The sequence below is a fragment of the Microcebus murinus genome, chromosome 3 (assembly GCF_040939455.1).
Source record: "Microcebus murinus isolate Inina chromosome 3, M.murinus_Inina_mat1.0, whole genome shotgun sequence".
In the NCBI taxonomy this organism is placed as follows: Eukaryota; Metazoa; Chordata; class Mammalia; order Primates; family Cheirogaleidae; genus Microcebus; species Microcebus murinus.
Window position 1 is genome coordinate 72600132 of NC_134106.1, and position 20722 is coordinate 72620853.

Consider the following 20722-nt stretch of genomic DNA (forward strand, 5'->3'; position numbering starts at 1 on the left):
TATAAAAAAATTAGCTGGGCATGGTGGTGCATGCCTATAGTCCCAGCTACTCGAGAGGCTGAGGCAGAAGGATCGCTTGAGCCCAGGAGTTTGAGGTTGCTGTGAGCTAGGCTGACGCCACAGCACTCTAGCCTGGACAACAGAGTAAGACTCTGTCTCAAAAAAAAAAAAGTCACTATCGTCTTATCATATCAAACTGAAAATTTCACCACTATCTGAGCAGTAGGATGTGTTTTATTGGGTAAATGATTTTTCTTTTTGTTTCCATGCTTCTGTACTAGTACGTAGGTTAGTTCAGTTGTAAATGTGTGTGACTTTTTGTTTGAAAGAAAATTAAAAAAAAACTTTAGTCCCCCTGCCCCTTTCCACTACAGCACACTGCCATGCTGGACTTGTCTGCAATGCCTCCTTTTTTTTTTTTTGAGACAGAATCTCAGTTTGTTGCCCAGGCTAGAGTGAGTGCCATGGCATCAGCCTAGCTCACAGCAACCTCAAACTCCTGGGCTCAAGCGATCCTACTGCCTCAGCCTCCCGAGTAGCTGGGACTACAGGCATGTGCCGCCATGCCCGGCTAATTTTTTCTATATATATTTCTAGTTGGCCAATTAATTTTTTTTTTTTTTTTTTTTTTTTTTTTTTTTTTTTTTGAGACAGAGTCTCACTTTGTTGCCCAGGCTAGAGTGAGTGCCGTGGCGTCAGCCTGGCTCACAGCAACCTCAATCTCTGGGGCTCAGCGATCCTACTGCCTCAGCCTCCCAAGTAGCTGGGACTACAGGCATGCGCCACCATGCCCGGCTAATATTTTGTATATATATTTTTAGTTGGTCAATTAATTTATTTCTATTTTTTGGTAGAGACGGGGTCTCGCTCAGGCTGGTTTTGAACTCCTGACCTTGAGCAATCCGCCCGCCTCGGCCTCCCAAAGTGCTAGGATTACAGGCGTGAGCCACCACGCCCGGCCCAATTAATTTTTTTATATTTTTAGTAGAGACAAGGTCTCGCTCTTGCTCAGGCTAGTCTCTAACTCCTGAGAGCAAACGATCCTCCCGCCTCGGCCTCCCAGAGTGCTAGGATTACAGGTGTGAGCCACCATGCCTGGCCCATCATGTCTAGTTTTAAGAAAAAAATTATAAGGCATGATAAAAGGCAAAAAGTGGGCTGTCTAAAGTGGGCTGTCTAAAGTGGGCTGTAAAAAGTGGGCTGTCTAAAAAAACAGAAACAAAAAGTACACATGATGCACTGGGTTAAAGCAACTGAGGTAGATAGGCCTTTAGTGTGAGAGTTTATGATTATCTGGCTAGGAGGTAGGCTGCATTTACTGTTTGTTGTAGCTGTATGTGTCAGAGGTTAAAATTTTTTCTAACATCCTTGTTTTCATATTCCCGGTTTTCTTTGGGTTTCCCTAGAGATGCCTTCTTAAAATTGGGTCTGAGCCTTGCAGTTTTTTCATTTATAATCCACTGCAATTATGCAGGAACCTAACTAATGTGGTAGTAAGACATGAAGGAAGATGAAGTATCCCGTAGTCCTATGAGTAGGTTTCAATCTTTTAGTGAGCCTGTGTCCCTGGGCTGTGACCTTCACAGCCTTTGTCAGCGTTTTTTTCCTTTGGGTAAGACAACAAGGCTAAAAGGGACTGGAGTTGGGTATTTTCCTTCCCCCAAGTCAGCAAGGCTCTGGAAAATACTTTCTTTTAGGGCAGTGGGTTGTTAGAGAAAACAGAGAGCTCTACGCTTATTTCAAATAGTTACTTTCCCCCTCTCCCTGCTGGAAGATCAAAGGGATTTTTTTCCAATCTTTACCTTGGGAACTTGATAGAGCTCCCGGAGGTAAAACTCAGGAAAGCGTGGGGGACCCCCTAAGACTGAGCCCCTGGAGTATTTAACCCTCAAGCTTGTCCATGCTGAGCCTCCAGCAATTTGTCAATTACATTTAAGTTTTCCTACCAGTGCTGGCTCCAGGGGCAGGCTTCTGCTCCCGGGAGGATGTGATTCTCCGTATATACCTCTTCTCTTGTTTTGGGGGTAGCAGTTTGCCCTGTGACCTCAATTCTCTGATGGATTTAAGAAAAGTTGTTAATTTGTTCAGTTTTTCCTTATTGTGAGCAAGCTCTTTGTATGTCACATCAGAAACCAGAAGTACCTTAATTAATGTTTCCACATCAATGACTCATAATTTACATTTCTAGCCTATGTATGTGTCAGAGGTTAAAATTTTTTCTGACATCCTTGTTTTCGTATCCCCTGGTTTTTTTGGATTTCCCTAGAGATGCCTTCTTAAAATTGGGTCTGAGCCTTGCAGTTTTTTCTTTTATAATCCACTGCAATTATGCAGGAACCTAATTAACGTGGTAATAAGACATGAAGGAAGAGGAAGTAGCCCAGGCTTTTCCTCTGAGCTCCAGCCAATCTATATTCCCTCTTGACTGTTTCAAGGGTACCTCAACTCAATGTAACAAGACCAAACTTATGCTCTTCCCCTCCCCATAATAACTGATCATTCAATTTTCCTTATCTCAGAAATGGGCCTCTATCAGCCTGAGTCCCAGGTGGCAGAACTCATCCTTGATAGCTTCCTCTCTCACTCCTCCACATCCAATAGCTCAAGTCTTCTCAATTTTACTTCTTTGATACCTTTCAAAAAAATCCATGCCTCTTTCTCTCTCTTGTCACTATCCTGGTCTGAGTCACCTGTTAACAGCTGCCTACTTTTGTCCACGCCATCCCTGAAGACTCCTCCGCCTCACCCAGCCATTCAAAATGCACACCACATTGCTCTGTGTCCCCCAGACCTCGGTCAGCCCTGCCAGCACGCAGGTCCCCTCGCCCCACGTGGACTTTGTGTAAGTGCTGTCCCTTTGTCTGGAATGCACTTTCCCTTCCTGCCAACTGGTTCATACAGGAGCATTTTTTCACACCACAATTCAAGCCACATGCCCTGCTGCCTCCCCAAGCTAGATTCCTGTCCTTGCCCTCCTGGTGCACGGAAGCCTGTCCTGCCCCTTCACAGCATACGTGCTTTGTAGTGACATATTCAGTACTGAGTTTATTTAGTGGATATCTGTCTCCCCAACCAGGGCATGAATTCCAAGAGAGAAAGGAACGAAGTCTCTCTTTCTCACATTGTAGCTCCAGCCCTTAGTGTAGGGTCTAGCACGAAGTAGCTGCTAAAACATATTTATTAAATAACTAAATCAAATCTCTCATCCACATTCTGGTACCTCCCAGATGTACATAACCAGCCTGGTCCTAATCTCAATCTAGAAATTCCAGTTCTTACTGGAAGGTTCCTCTTGGCTGACCCACAAAGAATCCCCCCTCCTCCTCCTCCCGAGTGTTGAGACCTCGTGAACTTCACTACCCCTTGTCTGTTGCTTTAGGCAGAACCTGAGGGTCATCTCAGATCCTTCCCTCCCCCTCAACCACCACATTCTGGAAGCTGTAAAGTTTGTTCTTCCTGCCTCCTACATGTGTCTCAGACCTTGCCAGTGTCCTTCCCCTACTGTCTCCCCTTGCTTGTATTTCTACAGTAGCCTCCAGATTGGAGGCTTAGAAAATCTTGTCTTTCTAGAGGATTCTCCACAAAGAATTATCTTTGAAACCCAAATTGCATGCTTAAAATGAAATCAGATTGGTGTCTATTCTGTTCTATACGATTCTGTTCACTTGATGGGCCCCACAGCCCACAGATCCACCTTCCAGCCTCCCCACTGTCCTTCCCACCTAGGGCCCTGTGGGGCCAACTGCCTCCCAGGCAGCTTCTTCCAGTTCCCTGCGGGAGCCACATGCAGCCTCTCATGTCCATGACTCTGCTCGGCTCTCCCCCACCAACGCCCTCACTCTCCCTTCCTGCACCCTCTTCTGGCCATCCCCTACTCAAGTCGGGGGTGAGGCCTCTCCCAGAGAGTCCCACGCCCACCACACTGCCCTCGTCAATGTGCTTGTCACCCTGTGGTGGGCCCCTTTGCTTCTTCGTCCCAGGGGAATGCAAGCTCCTTTCTTGCTGGGGCTGCTTCGGCTGCGTCCCCCAGTGGGTATGGTAGGCACCTGATCAAAATTGCTGAGCAGGCCTGGCGCGGTGGCTCACACCTGTAACCCTAGCACTTGGGAGGCCGAGGCAGACGGACTGCTCGAGGTTAGGAGTTCGAAACCAGCCTGAGCAAGAGCGAGACTCCCGTCTCTACTATAAATAGAAATTAATTGGTCAACTAATATATATAGAAAAAAAAACTAGCCGGGCATAGTTGGCACGTGGCTGTAGTCCCAGCTACTCGGGAGGCTGAGGCAGAAGGATTGCTTGACCCCAGGAGTTTGAGGTTGCTGTGAGCTAGGCTGACGCCATGGCACTCACTCTAGCCTGGGCAACAAAGTGAGACTCTGTCTCAAAAAGAAAAAAACAAACAAACAAACAAAATTCTGAACGAATGCTGGGACACTAAATTCAGACACGTCAGGATGCCTTGTGCTGTTGCCCCTTTAGAGACATCTTAGCATGAAAGATGTTGAAAAGAGAGTTATTGCGACACATCTCCACTACTACTGTAGAGATGGCAAAAATTCTTTAATGGCAGCACACATGTGTTCTCACTTGTCCCTGAATCCAGAAAGGCAAATCTAGCAGGTCACATACCCTGAGCAGGCAGTGGAAGAGTCGGGGTCCATGGCTGATGTTGCTAGGATGCGTGGCCGCCATTGTTGGCTGCATGGCAGTTGGTGCCACTGAAGGAAAAGTTTTTAGAAATCTTTGCTCAAATGGCAGTCCTTTGGCTCTTACCATCAGTCTGCAGAGAAAGGTGCCCTGTAACAGCTGCTCGGGGTGTTTTCTTACTTTCCCAACACCTAGGAAAAGGGGGAGAACTTGAAAGTCTTCTAGCTGAAGCGAATGCTGGGGGCAACTGAAGGGCTGATGATCAAAGACTCCAGGTGTTTGGCAGAGACTCTCGTCTCCAGGGGAGTGCAGGGGAGGTATGAAAGTGGAAAGGGGGAAGTAGCGTGTGGGGAAATGGCGATGGCTGAGTTCTAAATCCAGGCTAAACATAGCAAAAATTCTTGGGGTTTTGCCCATCATTTAAAACTGAAGAGGAAAGATCACTTTTTTTCTGTTTTCTGTGCCCGATAGTGCCAGAGTCTGGCAAGGGAGGTGTTATCATGAATAAAAGTCACAGGAACATGGATGCTGTGTGCATGAGCTTCCCCAAACATGGAAGAGGAACATGCCTTTCCATTAGGGTCAATTGGACATAGGCTTCCTTTTTAAAATAGCATGAGACAGACATGGATGGGGGCACGTTCGAGTGTAGCCAGGTGAATCACACCATGACCCCCACGGGGTGGGGTTGGGAGTCGGGAGAGAGGCCGCTGTGGTCCTCCAGGCATGAGACTCGGTGGTGGCAGGTGAACTGCTGAGAGGCTACACCCATAGAAGCTGTTACAGGGCACCTTTCTCTGCAGACTGATGGTAAGAGCCAAAGGACTGCCATTTAAGCAAAGATTTCTAAAAACTTTTCCTTCAGTGGCACCAACTGCCATGCAGCCAACAATGGCGGCCACGCATCCTAGCAACGTCAGCCATGGACCCCGACTCTTCCACTGCCTGCTCAGGGTCTGTGTCCTGCTAGATTTGCCTTTCTGGATTCAAGGACTAGTGAGAACACATGTGTGCTGCCATTAAAGAATTTTTGCCATCTCTACAGTAGTAGTGGAGATGTGTCGTAATAACTCTCTTTTCAACATCTTTCATGCTAAGATGTCTCTAAAGGGGCAACAGCACAAGGCATCCTGACGTGTCTGAATTTAGTGTACCAGCATTCGCTCAGCAATGTCTTCATGTCCTCATGTCCTCAGTTGCCCTCATGTCCAGCTTAGCTCTTGCCCCTAAAAATTCTCATATTAAAATAATGTTTTTATTTTGTTTTGAGTCAAAAACTTGGTTAAGGCAGGAAGAAAAATCTATAAAATGCGGCCTGAAGGGAGTTGGTGGAAATGAGGAGGGGTTGGGACGCTTAGGGACAGCTGTGCCTAAGAGGGGCCTTAGAACTCAAGCCGGAGAAGATTGGGGGATGACGCTCTCGTGGCAGAAGGAAGCACAGCAGAGACTCTAAAAACGAAGCGTATGGAATCTCCGAGGGGCTGCAAAGTGGTGAGTGGCGGGGAGCGTGTAAGGCAGGGGCAAGAGGGGCAGCTAGTTCATGCAGGGCCACAAAATAACTTGGGAGGCCGGGCGCGGTGGCTCACGCCAGTAATCCTAGCACTCTGGGAGGCTGAGGCGGGAGGATCGCTCAAGGTCAGGAGTTTGAGACCAGCCTGAGCAAGAGCGAGACCACATCTCTACTAAAAATAGAAAGAAATTAATTGGACAACTAAAAATATATAGAAAAAATTTAGCCGGGCATGGTGGCACATGCCTGTAGTCACAGCTATTCGGGAGGTTGAGGCAAGGAGGATTGCTTGAGCCCAGGAGTTGGAGGTTGCTATGAGCTAGGCTGACGCCACAGCACTCTAGCCAGGACAACAGAGTGAGACTCTGTCTCAAAAATAAAAAAGAACTTGGGAGTTTGCCGTTAACAGAACTTCCCAAAGGGATCTAGGCAGGAAAATAATATATGTGTAGGTGCAAATATCACACTGGCATCCAAGTAGCAAAAGACCTTGGAACAGTAGGGATGGATGAAATGTGGACAGGGAGGAGCCAGGAACTGAGGCTGGGAGTCGGGAGAGAGGCCACTGTGGTCCTCCAGGCATGAGATGGGTGGTGGCAGGTGAACTGCTGAGAGGCCATGTCCAGACCAGCTGGGGACGCCAGAGCCAGCAGCTCCTGTGTCAGGCTTGGGTGTGAGGTGTGAGACGGAAACAGAGGAAGCAAAAGAAGAGTTAGTAGGTGTTTGGTACATTGATTAAGTGACTCACCTGGTAGCTGAGTTGTTGATGAATGAGCAAACTTCCCTTTCCTGAGAGATTTCCACGGCTTCCCGGCTGCCGGCGGCTTGCCAAGATTCCTGACTCTGTTTTTACCTTTCTGTGATACAAGGCTAACACATTCACCTCCCAAGGCTGTTGGGCAAACAAAATAGATAGTACTGACATCAAACTTTCTGAGAAGAGACAACTGGAGTGGACACAGAGGCCCGTCTTGATGTTACTGTTGGGCAAACACACAGATTAGAACTGACCCTCTGATAAGCCTGTGCAGCAGATGTTGCTGTTGTCCATTTTGCTGAGGAGAAGACTGAGGCCCAGGGAGTTTGTGGAACAGGGCCACAGCCGCAGTGCCTGCCAGTCGGCCCAGGTGTGCAGAGTTGAAGGTGAGCCGTGATGGAAGGGGGTTGGTTGTCATGGTTCCTGCAACAAGGGGGAAGAGGGGTCCTTGTGTTTGTTAACACCCTGCTTTCTGATCCCAGTATGGAGCACAGGGATCCCTCAATTGTGAATTGCATTGTGTGTTGCAAGAGGGACACTAAGGAGGAGGACACCCCAGCACACTTGTAGCCTTGAATCTCCTTTGAAGTGCAATGCCAAGAAGTCAGTCTCTCCTCCAGGACTGGGGCTGGAACCTCAGAGCCTGGAGCGCAGATGCTGATGCTGGAGCTGATTGGGTTAGCTTGGCTGGAATGCACCTGGGGCCTGGAAGGGGCATGAGGGAACTGACCCTAGGCATGCTCAAAGGCCTGAGGCCTTGAAGCACCCTGGCTTTGCATACCTGCAACCGTCCTGGTCTGCTCCTCCCAGCGGGAGCTGTCCCCTACTCTTCCAGGAGGTTAAGTCATTCTGCTTCCCCATGCAAACCTCATAAGTAGATGGGGGAAGCTCAGAGCGGCCCCAGGATTCTCCCTGCCCTGGGAACGTCCGTTCTCTGCCTCTGCCATGCTTGCTAAGGGTCTGACTGTCTCTTCTTCTGGGTAGTGAGCAACTTAAGTCAGGGAATGCGTCTTAGTCATCTTAGTATCCTCAAAGCCCAGCGCAGGGCATGGTGACCAAAGGAGGTTTGCTGAGTCAGTGGACACATTTCCTCTGAGTCTAAGCTCCCCAACATCTGACTTCCCTGGGCAGCTTCAGAGCTGGAGACCTGGGCTGCCGGCTCGCAGGGAGCCAGCTGATCCTGAGGAGGACATGCCAAGGGAAAGCGATTTCCCTTCCCACTGCTTACCTTCCGAGGTTGACAAAAAGGAGCCCCACACACAAAATCCCACCTCTGGGAGCATAGGAAGGAAATGCCTGCAGGAACATCACTGAACTGGGGGGCAGGAGCCTGGGTTCTAGGCCCCTGCCTGCAACCAACAAGCTGGGTGGCCTTGGGCAAGTCACTTAACCTCTCTGTGTCTCTCCTTTCTCCACTTTGAAATGGAGAGGTGCTATAGTAGGTTAAAGGCAGGAGGGCTGTGACATCATACAGCCTAATTTCAAACCCCTGTTTGACCATTTACCTGCAGCAAACAGATCTGTGACCATGGCCCAGTCATGTAAAGTCCCCAAGCCTTAGTATTCTCATTGGTGAGACAGATAATAACTATATCTACTTCACAGAGTTGTTGAGATGTTAGCATAGCTATTTTGTACTTACTATATATGTTTTATTTTTCTTTCTTTCTTTCTTTTCCCTTTATTTTTTTCTTTTAGAGATAGGGTCTTGCTATGTTGCCTAGGCTGGACTCAAACTCCCGGATTCAAGAGATCCTCTGGCTTCGGCTTCTCAGGTAGCTGGGACCACAGGTGTGTGCCACCACGCCTGCCTAGCTTTTAATATCTGTTTTTCAGGACAGTTCCTGGCACCTGATAAGTGAGTTATTATTATTATAATGTTTGTCTTTTTTTAAATGATAAAGGACTGCTCTTCATGCCCTCCAGGGTTTCAGCGTTGTTCCCCTGACATCATGAATTAAAAAGCAAGGAGGAATTCAGTAGTTATCTGATCTTTTCTGGCCTTTTTTTGTTTTAAAATCTGACAAGAAATTCCTTCTGTTTTCAGCAGTGGGAGCACCTAGCCACACTCCCCAGCTGACAGTTTTCCATGACAAAAGCAAGGCCGCCAGGTCTCTAGCCCAGGAGCCCCAAATCTCCTGCCTCAGGAAAACATGGGAGGCGGGGTGGGGTTGTTTCTCATTAACAATTGCAAGCTTTTAACTGCTAGGGAAGCTAAAATAAAAACAAAAGCCAGTTAGACCCCAAAGATATAGGATCTTTCCAAGTTCTAGAAAATCTCTGGAAGGAAGAGAGGCACAGTCTAAGAGTTTGCTCTGAAGTTCAGCAATGTGGCCAAAGCTGGGCCGGTTTGTCCTGGGAGGGACTGGTGAGCATCCTTGGGGGATGGAAGGAGGGGGAAGGGGTGCAAAGACTCTCCGTTTTTGTAGCCTTTGGGCTTCCCCGGCTGCCCTTTTTTCCAGTAAGTTCAAGAATGGGATAAAGTATCTAAAAGTGTGAAGAAGGAAATCTGAAACCTACTTATTAATTCCTCACCTTCTCCTTTGCTCCTGTCTTATTTTGAATGGCTCACCAGGTCCTAGAAGGCTGGAAGGCAACTGCATGAAATTACAAATGTGCCCGTTTGGCTTCAGCCTGGCCTGCAACTCAAACATCAACTCCCAAGGCCCAGGGAAACCCCAGAGAGACAAAGGTCCTCTAACTACATATCACCAGACCGCATCTTTTCCTCTGCACTGTTCCAAGCAACAGAAAGCGAAATTTAGCTCAGACCCTGAATTTCTCAGTTCCCGAATTTCTGACCTGGTTCCCAGGAAGAAAATGTCATGGACTTAGGAAATCAGTGCCTATTGGGTGCTAGTGCAGCTTTTGACCTGGAAGCATCACTAGCTTCAGGAGCACCTTCCTTTTCTCTTAAGCCAATGCCCAGCAGTGGGTTCTCTGCTGGAGACTTGCTGTAGCACAGCCTCTCCAGTCTTGGAAGGGGGGACTGAGCCACCCAGCTGCCCTTTGTCATTGTTGCAGAGATCAGAAATGGATTCTTCTTCACTTTGTCATCTAAATGGCATTGTTCTGGCATTTCATGTCTATCAACTACCCAGATCTAGGTACTTTCAAATACATTTTGGTTTTTTAATATAAATTTAGAGGGTACAAGTGCAGTTTTAATACATGGATACACTGTGTAGTGAAGTCTGGGCTCATAGCATAACCATCACCTGAATAATGTGAACTTTATCCATTAAGTATTAACAATTTCTCATCCCTCACCCTATCCCACCCTGCGGAGCCTCCAATGTCTATTATGCTACACTCTATGTCCATTTGTACACATTATCAAATACATTTTAATCATGTTTTTTTTCTTTCTAAGAAAGCCTTATGCCTATGCCTACCCCTCCTCCCTCCAAAGTTTGTTATTGTTTGGTCAAAATTATTCCCAGCCCTAGGTCTCTGCTAATACAAATGATCAGATGCCAAGAAGAAAGCTACCCTAAGAATCTATAGTTAGGAACTAAAATATTGGAGGATTCTACCTCCAGTGTGACAGGGCAAACCAGTAGGTCTCCATTCTGAGAAATGCCTCAATTATTAGGTTGCTGCTCCTGCTCACGACTGATTTTTTTTTTTCCTCTTTTTTGAGACAGAGTCTCACTTCATTGCCCGGGCTAGAGTGCTGTGGCATCAGCCTAGCTCACAGCAACCTCAAACTCCTGGGCTCAAGCAATCCTCCTGCCTCAGCCTCCCAAGTAGCTGGGACTACAGGCATGAGCCACCATGCCCGGCTAATTTTTTCTATACAGCTATTTTTAGTAGAGGCAGGGTCTCGCTTTCCCTCAGGCTGGTCTCGAACTCCTGAGCTCAAACAATCCACCCGGCTCAGCCTCAGAGTGCTAGGATTACAGGAATGAGCCACCGTGCCCCGCCACGACTGATTTTCTTTAGGAGAAAAGGCATTGCATTGGACAGAAACTGTCCTGTGCCAGAAGCCCAGAGGCCTACTTATTTGGGGCTCAACTACTAGCTCTAGGACCTAGGATTTTGGTGGTCGGGGGAGGAGGTAGGTCTGTTTCCTCACTGGCAAATTATGGGTATTGGGCTAGATCAGTGGTTCTTAATTGGGAATAATTTTGTACCACCACTCCTCCCCCACCACCCCTCCCTCACTGCCTGCCCAGGTGACATTTGGTAATCTCTGGACATTTGGTGATCTTTGGTTACAGTTGGGTGGGTGGGAGCTATTTCTGACATCTAATGGGTAGAGACCAGGAATGCTGCTACACACCCTGTAATGCACAAGACAGCTTCTACAGGGAAGAATCATCTGGCTCCAAACATCAGTAGTGCGGATGCTGAGAAACCCTGGTCTAGATCATCATTTAGGTTCCTGTAGATGGGGCCAGCTATTCCTTGGAAATGGGCTGCCTGCAGCCCCCCTTGAGGACCACACCCACGGCTGCAGAGCTCTACCTGTGGCATGAGACCTCACAGCACCATTTCTTTCTGGAACAGAATTTTTGCCTGATACACTGAAATTCAGTTTAATCTAAATAACAGGACCAATTCTGTTAGAAATAAGCAAAATGTTCATATGGCTATAGATCCTCCCTAAAGAGATGACATGTCAGGTGGCTCACACCTGTAATCCTAGCACTCTGGGAAGCCAAGGAGGGAGGATCGCTCAAGGTCAGGAGTTTGAGACCACCCTGAGCAAGAGTGAGACCCCATCTCTATTAAAAAAATTAAAAGGATAACTAAAAATATAAAGAAGAAATTAGCCGGGCATGGTGGCACATGCCAGCAGTCCCAGCTACTTCGGAGCCTGTGGCAGAAGGATCACTTCAGCCCAGGAGTTTGAGGTTGCTGTGAGCTAGGTTGGTGCCACAGTACTCTAGCCCGGGCAGCAGAGCAAGACTGTCTCAAAAAAAAAGTAGTTTGATACCAGCCCTGTCGTGGCTAAGTGGAATTAAAACGATCAGTTGTCTACCCTCCACACAAAGTCCCTGGAGTGGCTTTGGTGCCATGCCACTCACATCTCTGTTCCTTTAGGACAAAGAAACTGAAGACAAGAAAGTAGAAATGCCCAAGAGGCCAGAAGTTATCCCACTTAAAGTTTATTTCATGTGATTCTTCACAGCATGCAGTGTTCTTTCTTGGAAAAAATTTTTTCTTTGTTGCCCTGGTTTACATTATAAATTAATTTACAAATATAGAATTGTGTTAGAAACAGTATTTATAAAAGTCCATATGGTTTCATATATACAAAAATATTCATAGAAATTGTTGTACACATAGTATGGGGGTAGGTAGTCTCTTTGGCTGTCTTTCTGCATAATATTAAGAAAGTAATGGTGATGTCACTTGTACCTCAACAGCTGTTTAAAAAAATAATGTTCTGCATGTGTATTTCAAAATAAAATATTTTTTAAAGTAATGCTGTGAGAGTCCTGAAAAAGAATACACACCAAAAAGTTTTAAAAAATATATATATATATTTTTACAATGTGCTTGTGTTCCTGTTTCTAAAAAATTAAAACCCCAAACTAGCCAGCTCACATCAAAGATTTAAAAACATATCTTCTCTCATTGCTGCAGGAAAAAACCAAAACACAGTACAAAGGCAACTCACAGGACATTTTCTTCATCTTAACAGAACATTGTTTCCATAAATTCAACAAGTATCCTCATTCTAATTAACCCTTTTAGAATAAATTCTGTCATTCAAACAAATAGTGGGTGACTTTACCATGTATGAGGCACTCTGCTGGGCACCACAAGGATGACCATAAAAATTATTCAAATAGCTGGGCAGGAGTATCGCTTGAGGTCAGGAGTTTGAGACCAGCCTGAGCAAGAGCGAGACCCTGTCTCTACTAAAAATAGAAAAAAATTACCCAACTAAAAAGAGAAACAATTTTTTGACACTGTCAACGACAACAAAACTAAAGAAAAAAATTAAATAAATAAAAATAGAAACAAAATATCAGTTGGGGGTGGTGGTGAGCACCTGTAGTCCCAACTGCTCAGGAGGCTGAGGCAGGAGGATTGCTTGAGCCCAGGAGTTGGAGGTTACTGTGAGCTAGGCTGATGCCATGGCACTGTAGCCTAGGGAACAAAGTGAGACTGTCTCAAAAAAAAAAAAAAAAAAAAAAAAAAAAAGAAAAAGAAAAAGAAAAGAAATTATTCAAATGAAGATATATCTGTAAAGTGAAAGGAAAGGCTAACATAAATAAAATTCTTTTTTAAAAAATTTTAAGGCTAGTCAAGTGAAGTGTGTGGAGAAGGAACAAAGAAATCTGTAACTGGTTGTGATTGATTAGTTGTAAACACCACTGCACTCAGACTAGCCTCTTTTTAACCACTTTGGTACGGCACTCACCGGCGTGAAACCTTGCCCACAGCCGGCACTCACAGTCCACTCCTACCAAAGTGGTTAAAAAATTTGATCACAAATAAATGATTTATTGTATTAAAAACTATAAAACTCCATTTAAAAGATATTTTTATTAAAATAAAAGGACTTAAGGGAAGGGAAAAAGGGGTATTTTTAATAAAATTCTATCAATACTTTGTTAGAAAATGCAATATCCAGGACACAAGCTAAAAGGGACAGGATGCCAGACTAACGACCATAAGCTAGGACAGTGGTCACCCCAGATCTTGGACCATGGCAGCAAGAGTTAGAGATGATATCTACCTTTGCAGCTCAGAGGAACATATCAAATGACTTTTATTTCAACCACAATCTTTGGTGAAGTGAGATCTAGCTCCATTCCTACCCCCTATATACTTATGTCAGCCTATGGAGGCTTGCTTCTTGGTTTTTCAGAACTAGAACATGGAGGTTACAGCACCAGCTCTGGAGCCAGACTGCCTAGATCCAATCCTGGCTCCACTGTTTATTGTGTGACCGTGGGTAAGCTACCTAACATCTTGGACTTCCACTTGCCTCATGTAATACCTCCCTCAGCGGGCGGGGTGGCTCAGGCCTGTAATCCTAGCACTGGGAGGCGGAGGCAGGTGGATCGCTCAAGATCAGGAGTTCGAAACCAGCCTGAGTAAGAGCGAGACCCCATCTCTACTAAAAAATAGAAAGAAATTAATTGGCCAACTAAAAATATATAGAAAAAAATTTTCTGATCTGATGGCTCAGGAAAAAAGGAAAAGTATGAATTTAAAAAATTAAAAAAAAAAATACATAGAAAAATTAGCCGGGCATGGTAGTGTATACTTGTAGTCCCAGCTACTCAGGAGGCTGAGGCAGAAGGATTGCTTGAGCCCAGGAGTTTGAGGTTGCTGTGAGCTAGGCTGATGCCAAGGCACTCTAGCCTGGGCAACAGAGTAAGACTATATCTCAAAAAAAAAAACAAAAAAAAAAAACTAAGACCAGCCTGACAAAGACTGAGACCCTGTCTCTACTAAAAATAGAAAAATTGGCCAGGCGTGGTGGCTCACGCCTATAATCCTCACACTCTGGGAGGCCAAGGTGGGCAGATCATTTGACCTCAGAAGTTTGAGACCAGTCTGAGCAAGAGCAAGATCCCATCTCTACTGCCACGGCACTCTAGCCCAGGCAACAGAGTGAGACTGTCTCAAAAAAATAAAATAAAATAAAATAAAAATAGAAAAATTACCTGGTTGGTTCCTAGGCCCACGTAAAAAAAAGAAATAAGAAAAAATAGCCGGGTGTGGTGCATGCCTGTATTCCCAGATACTGAGGCAGGAGGATCACTTGAGCCAGGCACTTGAGGTTTCAGTGAGCTATGATAACGCCACTGCACTCTGCCCCGGGTAACAGAGTAAGACTTTGTCCCCCTGCACCCCCCAAAAAGTAAAAAAAAAATGCAGATAACTGGCTTTTCTATAAAAATCAGAATGCTGGCAGGGCATAGTAGCTCATGCCTGTAATCCCAGCACTCTGGGAGACTGTGGCAGGAGGATCACTTGAGGTCAGGAGTTTGAGACCAGCCTGAGCAAGACTGAGACTCTACTAAAAATAGCTGGGCATGGTGGCGCATGCCTGTAGTCCCAGCTACTTGAGAGACTGAGGCAGGAGGATTCCTTGAGCCCAGGAGTTTAAGGCTGCAGTAAGCTACATGACACCACTGCACTCTAGCCTGAGTGACAGAGTAAGACTCTGTCTCAAAAAAAAAAAATCAGAATGCTGTTCTCAGAGAGAGAACCAGTTGTTCACAGCAGCCTTCAGCTGATCAGCCCCAATCATTCTCTACTGGCTCAGCTGCCAATTGCTGTTGGTTTTCTCAACCAGTAACTTCATTAGCTTATGGTTTTTAGTCACCTGTACACATGTGAACTTGCAGCCCTGGAATACAGTGATGAACAAAACAGACGTGGTCCCTGCCCTCCTTGGGCTCACAAGCGACATATCCCAGAACACAGTGAAGTGGCTTTCTCTCTAAAAACGCCCATATCCAGGGAAACCTATAAAAGCTCACTGGGTTGTAGGCAGAGTTACCTAATACATTCAGCCTTGTTACTCCAAGTGTGGTCAAAGGACCATACGGTCTCCAGGAGCTCCACAGAAATGCAGAACCTCAGGGCCTCTCCCAGACCTACTGACTCGGACCCTGCATTCTAACCAGAATGGGTGCATCTCTCAGGTGTGTGCTTCCTGTGTGAGGTCTGAGAAGCACTCCTCTACACCTCAGAGCCCTCCCGGGGATAGATGAGGCTGTTGACCATGCTGAAGTTGTAGAAGGGGCTGCCGAAGGGGCTGCTCTGGCCCCCGCTGGTGCTGGCAGGGAAAGGGCTGTAATAGGAAGATCTCTGGCCGCTGCTGTTGCCCGTGCTGTTACTCAGCTGCAAGGCATCTGGCGAGGCCTCCGCGATGGAGGTGGGGGGGAACGTGCCGCTGGAGGGCAGCTGGGCCCCCTGGATTCCTAGGTGGCGGCTGCCAGGGAGAGGTCGCTGGGCAGTCCCGCTGCTGCTGACACTCAAGGTGCTGAGACTGCTGAAGAATGTGTTGAGGCAAGGGGTGGAGGTGAGCATGGATCCTCCAGGAGAGGAAGCAGTACTCTTGGTGTCCTCGGGAGGCTCTGGGGACTGAGGAGGCCTCAGCAGAGAGGAGGGGCTGTCTCCTTCTGGCTTCCCTGCCACTGCAGAGCCCAATCCTGAGGACAGCCCTTCTTCTGATTTTGATGTCCCGGAAGCCAGCGTGGAACTGCTGCTGGCCTCAGAGCGGCGCTTTCGCTTCCTACGAAAGTTCCCATTGTCAAACATTTTCTCACAGTTTGGATCCAGAGTCCAGTAATTACCTTTCCCTGAGAAGATGAAGAAGAAAGACAAGTTAGGGAAGAACCTATTTTATCCCTGGGAGAGGAGACCCTCATTAAATGAAAACAAAGATGCTTAATCCACTCTGTTGTTTAAACTCACTCTTTTTTTTTTTCGTTTGTTTGAGACAGAGTCTCACTCACTCTGTTGCCCAGGCTAGAGTGTAGCTCACAGCAACCTCAAACTCCTGGCCTCAAGCGACCCTCCTGCCTCAGCCTCCAGAGTAGCACCACCATGCCCAGCTAATTTGTTTTTTTCTATATATTTTTAGTTGTCCAGCTAATTTCTTTCTATTTTTAGTAGAGACAGGGTCTTGCTCTTGCTCAGGCTGGTCTCAAACTCCTGACCTTGAGTGATCCGCCTTCCTTGGCCTCCCAGAGTGCTAGGATTACAGGCGTGAGCCACCACGCCCGGCCTAAACTCACTCTTTTGGGGGAAATTTTAGTCTTTGCTTCAAGGAGAAATCTGGAGCAAAGATGTTCTGGCCATTTCCCCTCTTCCTGACAGTGTCTGCTACTTAAATCTTTAGACCTAATTCTATTTTCCAGGCACTTATGATTAAATCACCCAACCCTTTCACTTATTCTTTTTTTTTTTTTTGAGACAGAGTGTTGCTTTGTTTTTTTTGAGACAGAGTGAGTGTAGTGGCACCAGCTTAGCTCACAGCAACCTCAAACTTCTGGGCTCAAGCAATACTACTGCCCCATCCTCCAGAGTAGCTGGGACTACAGGCATGCGCCACCATGCCCAGCTAATTTGTTCTATATATATTAGTTGGCCAATTAATTTCTTTCCATTTATAGTAGAAACAGGGGTCTCACTCTTGCTCAGGCTGGTTTCGAACTCCTGACCTTAAGCAATACGCCCACCTCGGCCTCCAAGAGTGCTAGGATTACAGGCGTGAGCCACTATGCCTGGCCCGTTCACTTATTCTAGATCCAAACTGTGTAACCTTGCAAAAACATGTAATTCTGATGCGACCTAAACTCGAGCCTCTGTTTCTTTATTTATAAAACAGGGAAAAGAATACTATCCATCTAGTAGATTGACTATGGGGATTAAATGATATTTCATCATAATGGCCAGCACACAGTAAGCAGTGAAAAAACAATATTTATTATAATTATTGGCTGAAAATGCACAACTTCTCACCTCTGGAAAAAAAATACCCCACTGGAAAAAGGCAACCTCAAAATCACAAAAATTATTACAGAGCAATCGATTATTTTACCCATGCATTGGAGAGCATATATTTGGAGTACAAAAAAGTTCCTGCAGTCTACTACATACATCCCCTCATCTTGGGCAGGACCTACCCCTGCAAATCTTGAAAGCCTTTCTTTTTGTCTACTGGACAAGTGTTGAACATCCGGGTCTCATTTAATGCATCCAATGCTAGTTTTCTGCTTAGATCATTTCCCTCACCATGCACCACAATTGAGGGAGAAAAGCTCTAACTTCTTGGAGCGTTGTATCTTCCAACAGCTGTTTTACATTTTTGGCAAAAACAATCTTTGATGCTTGAAAGTACTATTAAGAACTTACCTTATAGTGACTGCTTACATGGATAACCTCAGTTACTCCTCACAGCTCTGTGGGGAGAGGCGGTATTACTGCCCCACTTTCCACATGGGGAAACTGAAGTACAGACTGGTTAGTAACTTGCCATATTCACAGTTAGCCATGGTAGAGCCAGGATATAAGCAGGCTGGCTCCAGACTCACCCTTCTTTTTTTTTTTTTTTTTCTAATTTTTAAAAAACTTAAAAAATGTTTTCAGGACTAATTGATCCAGCAGGTGAGATGTTCCACAGACTCAGCATTCTTAACTAACCACTGGCTTAAGCTGCCTCCAGGAACCACCATGCTCTCCCCTGCACCCATTATTTTCACTGAACCACTTTCTGCAAATAGTTGCAGAAAAAAAATTATATCACTAACATTTAAACAATAATACCTGTACCTATCTGGATACTTATATAGTTCTACCTTGGCACCACTACTTTAACAAGAAACTAGCCATATATCAGTGAACCCATAGGGTAAAGTCCAGAGTTTACATGACAATTGATGTGATAATCTTGGGTGATTCAAAGGCCAAATCAGAAAGAAGCATCTCCTAGAACTACATGCCCTGTCCCATGTGTTCAACCACTAGCCACATGTGACTATTGGGCACTTGAAATGTAGCTAGTCCAAATTGAGATGGGGTAAAATACACATGGGATTCTTAAAAAATAATGCAAAGAATCTCATTAGTAATTTTTAATATATTATTTGTTGAAATAATATTTTTGGTTACTTAACAAATTAATAAAAATGTCACCAATCTCTTTTCACTTTTTCAATGTGGTTACTAGAAAACTTACAATCATCTGTGGTTTGCACTGTATTTCTATTGGAAAGTGCTGCTCTAGAATGACTAAGCTTCATATTTACAGAATTTACACAAAATCCTGGATCTCTGTAGTGTGTGGCTAAAATACTTGCGTTTCTCTCTCTCTTTTTTTAATTTTACCCTACTTGCATGCTATTGTTTCTTTTTCATATCAATTCCTTTCCCCTTGCCTCGTCCCGGGCTCCTTCTGAAAACCTCTGGTAGGATTCAGTTTCCCTCTTGCTAAACATTTCTCCACTTCCACCTCTCAGCGCACGTGGGAGAGGACACTCCACTGTTTCCATAGCCCCTCACGGCAGGAGTTACTAGACCAGAACGAAGCAAATTTGGGATATTCATTTCTAAATTTCTAACCAGTTACGGTACCAAAAACCACAATTTTGCAGGACCAACCTAAAGCTCTCCCTACCCTTTACCCCTATCTCACGACGTCCGCGCCCCTATAGTCAATCGGGACACGCGAGTCTCAGGAACCTGACCGAGGAGGAGTGCACCTATGGGTGACCGTCCTGCCGTTCTTGCCGTTCTCACGCTCTTACCGCCTCTTATGAAACATGATGGAATTCTCGGTTCACCTGAATCCCTCCGTAACCATCCCTTACCAGAAAGCTCACTCGTGTTCTTACTCTCCTAATCTTCCTACTAGACTCTGTCTTCGGCGGCCTGACGAATACCACCAAGGAAGGGGTAGCCTTCTGTTGGGGGACACGGACTTTTCCCTATTTCTCTAACTGGCCTGCCTCTGCGTGTCCCTGGGTATAAGGGACGAGCTCCTCTCTCCCAAGACCCTTGGATACTTCTTTGTCCTCTGGGTTCCCCAAGGTCGGGGTGGCTGTTCCTCCACCTGCTCCCGCCCGCAGTCCGAGAGAGAAGACTCCTCGCAGATCTTCAAGCCACACAGACACCCCAACGCCGCTCCCCCGCCCCGCTCCCGCCGAGCGCCGCCTCCCCGGCCGGGAAGCACCTGCGCGGCCGCCCTCACCTGGATCGTCCTCGTCGCGCGGCACCTTCTTGAAGCAGTCGTTGAGCGACAAGTTGTGGCGGATGGAGTTCTGCCAGCCGGCCTTGCTGCGCTGGTAGAAGGGGAAGCTGTCGGCCACGAACTGGTAGATGTGGCTGAGCGTGAGCTTGCGCTCGGGCGCGCTCTGGATGGCCATGGCGATGAGCGCGGAGTATGAGTAGGGCGGCCGCACCATCTTCATCAGGTCCTCGCGGCTGGCCATGGACAGCCAGCCCAGCTCGCCCGGCGCCGCGGGCCCGGCGGGCGAGGCGGGCGTGGCGGGCGCGGGCTGCGCGAAGGGCCGCTGCGCGCAGCCGAAGGTGCCGGCGGCGGCCGACGGCTGCAGGAAGGGCCCGGCGGCGGCCCCGGGGGGCGGCGGCGGCGGCGGGGCGCCCAGGTACGCTGCGGCCGCGGCAGCGGCGGCCGAGGGCGGGCCCCCCACGCCGGGCCCGTTGAGCCACAGGTAGGGGTTGGCGGCCGCGGCCGGCGGCGCGCCGTAGTCGGCCAGCCCGTAAGGCGCCCTGGAGGCGGGCGGTGCGCCCGGGGCGGCGGCGGCGGCGGCGGCGGGCGGGGGCAGGCCGGGCTGCGAGTACACGCCGAAGTTGTCGCCGCAGTAGAGAGCCATGTCGGAGGCCGGGGGCGGGTGCGGCGCGGCCGCGGCGACGGGCGAGCGGGGCTGGGCTCGCCGCTCGGGCGAGAGCATCCCTTTGGGGGCCAACCCTGCGGCCCCGCCTCGGCCTTCGCTCGGCTCCCGGGGCTCCGGGCCGGGTCCGCGGTACTCCCGCAGCGCCGGGGAGCCAGCCTCTTATAACCGTGCCCCGCGCGGCTCCTCCCGGGCCGGCCCGGAGCGGGGCGGTGGCGGCGGGCCCGGGCTCCACGCCCCCGCCACGCCCCACCTGCCCGCGCACCGCTCGGAGCGCGCCCAAATCCGCGCGCCCGCCCCGCCCCGCGCCGCGCCCGGCCGGAGCCCGGGAGGCCCGCGCCGCCAGGTGCCAGGGGACGGCGCCAGCCCCTTCCGAGCCCGCGTGCTGTTCACGCAGGATAAGATGAAATAACGAATGTTAAAGCCAAGGGAAGGCAGCCCAAACTGTAGGGACGGGCTCTAAAAGGTCCGGGA

At 47.8% G+C, this 20722-nt stretch overlaps 1 protein-coding gene across 1 annotated transcript; it reads right to left on the reverse strand.

The window, feature by feature from the left end:
* Positions 1–15572: 15572 nt before the first annotated feature.
* FOXI3 (forkhead box I3) lies at positions 15573–20230 on the reverse strand. The gene is made up of 2 exons (XM_012774357.3): positions 19588–20230; positions 15573–16195 (listed from the first exon to the last, which is right to left on the reverse strand). Exons 1-2 carry the CDS (start codon positions 20228–20230, stop codon positions 15573–15575), a joined length of 1266 nt encoding a protein of 421 aa, XP_012629811.3.
* Between the last annotated feature and the right edge of the window lie 492 nt (positions 20231–20722).

Bases quoted from the DNA above. Each gene is read 5' to 3' on its own strand.
- FOXI3 (XM_012774357.3), bottom strand. From the start codon at position 20,230: ATGGCTCTCTACTGCGGCGACAACTTCGGCGTGTACTCGCAGCCCGGC. The intron at 16,196-19,587 runs GTGAGGGCGGCC...TCATCTTCTCAG, and splicing joins GCGCGACGAGGACGATCCAG to GGAAAGGTAATTACTGGACT.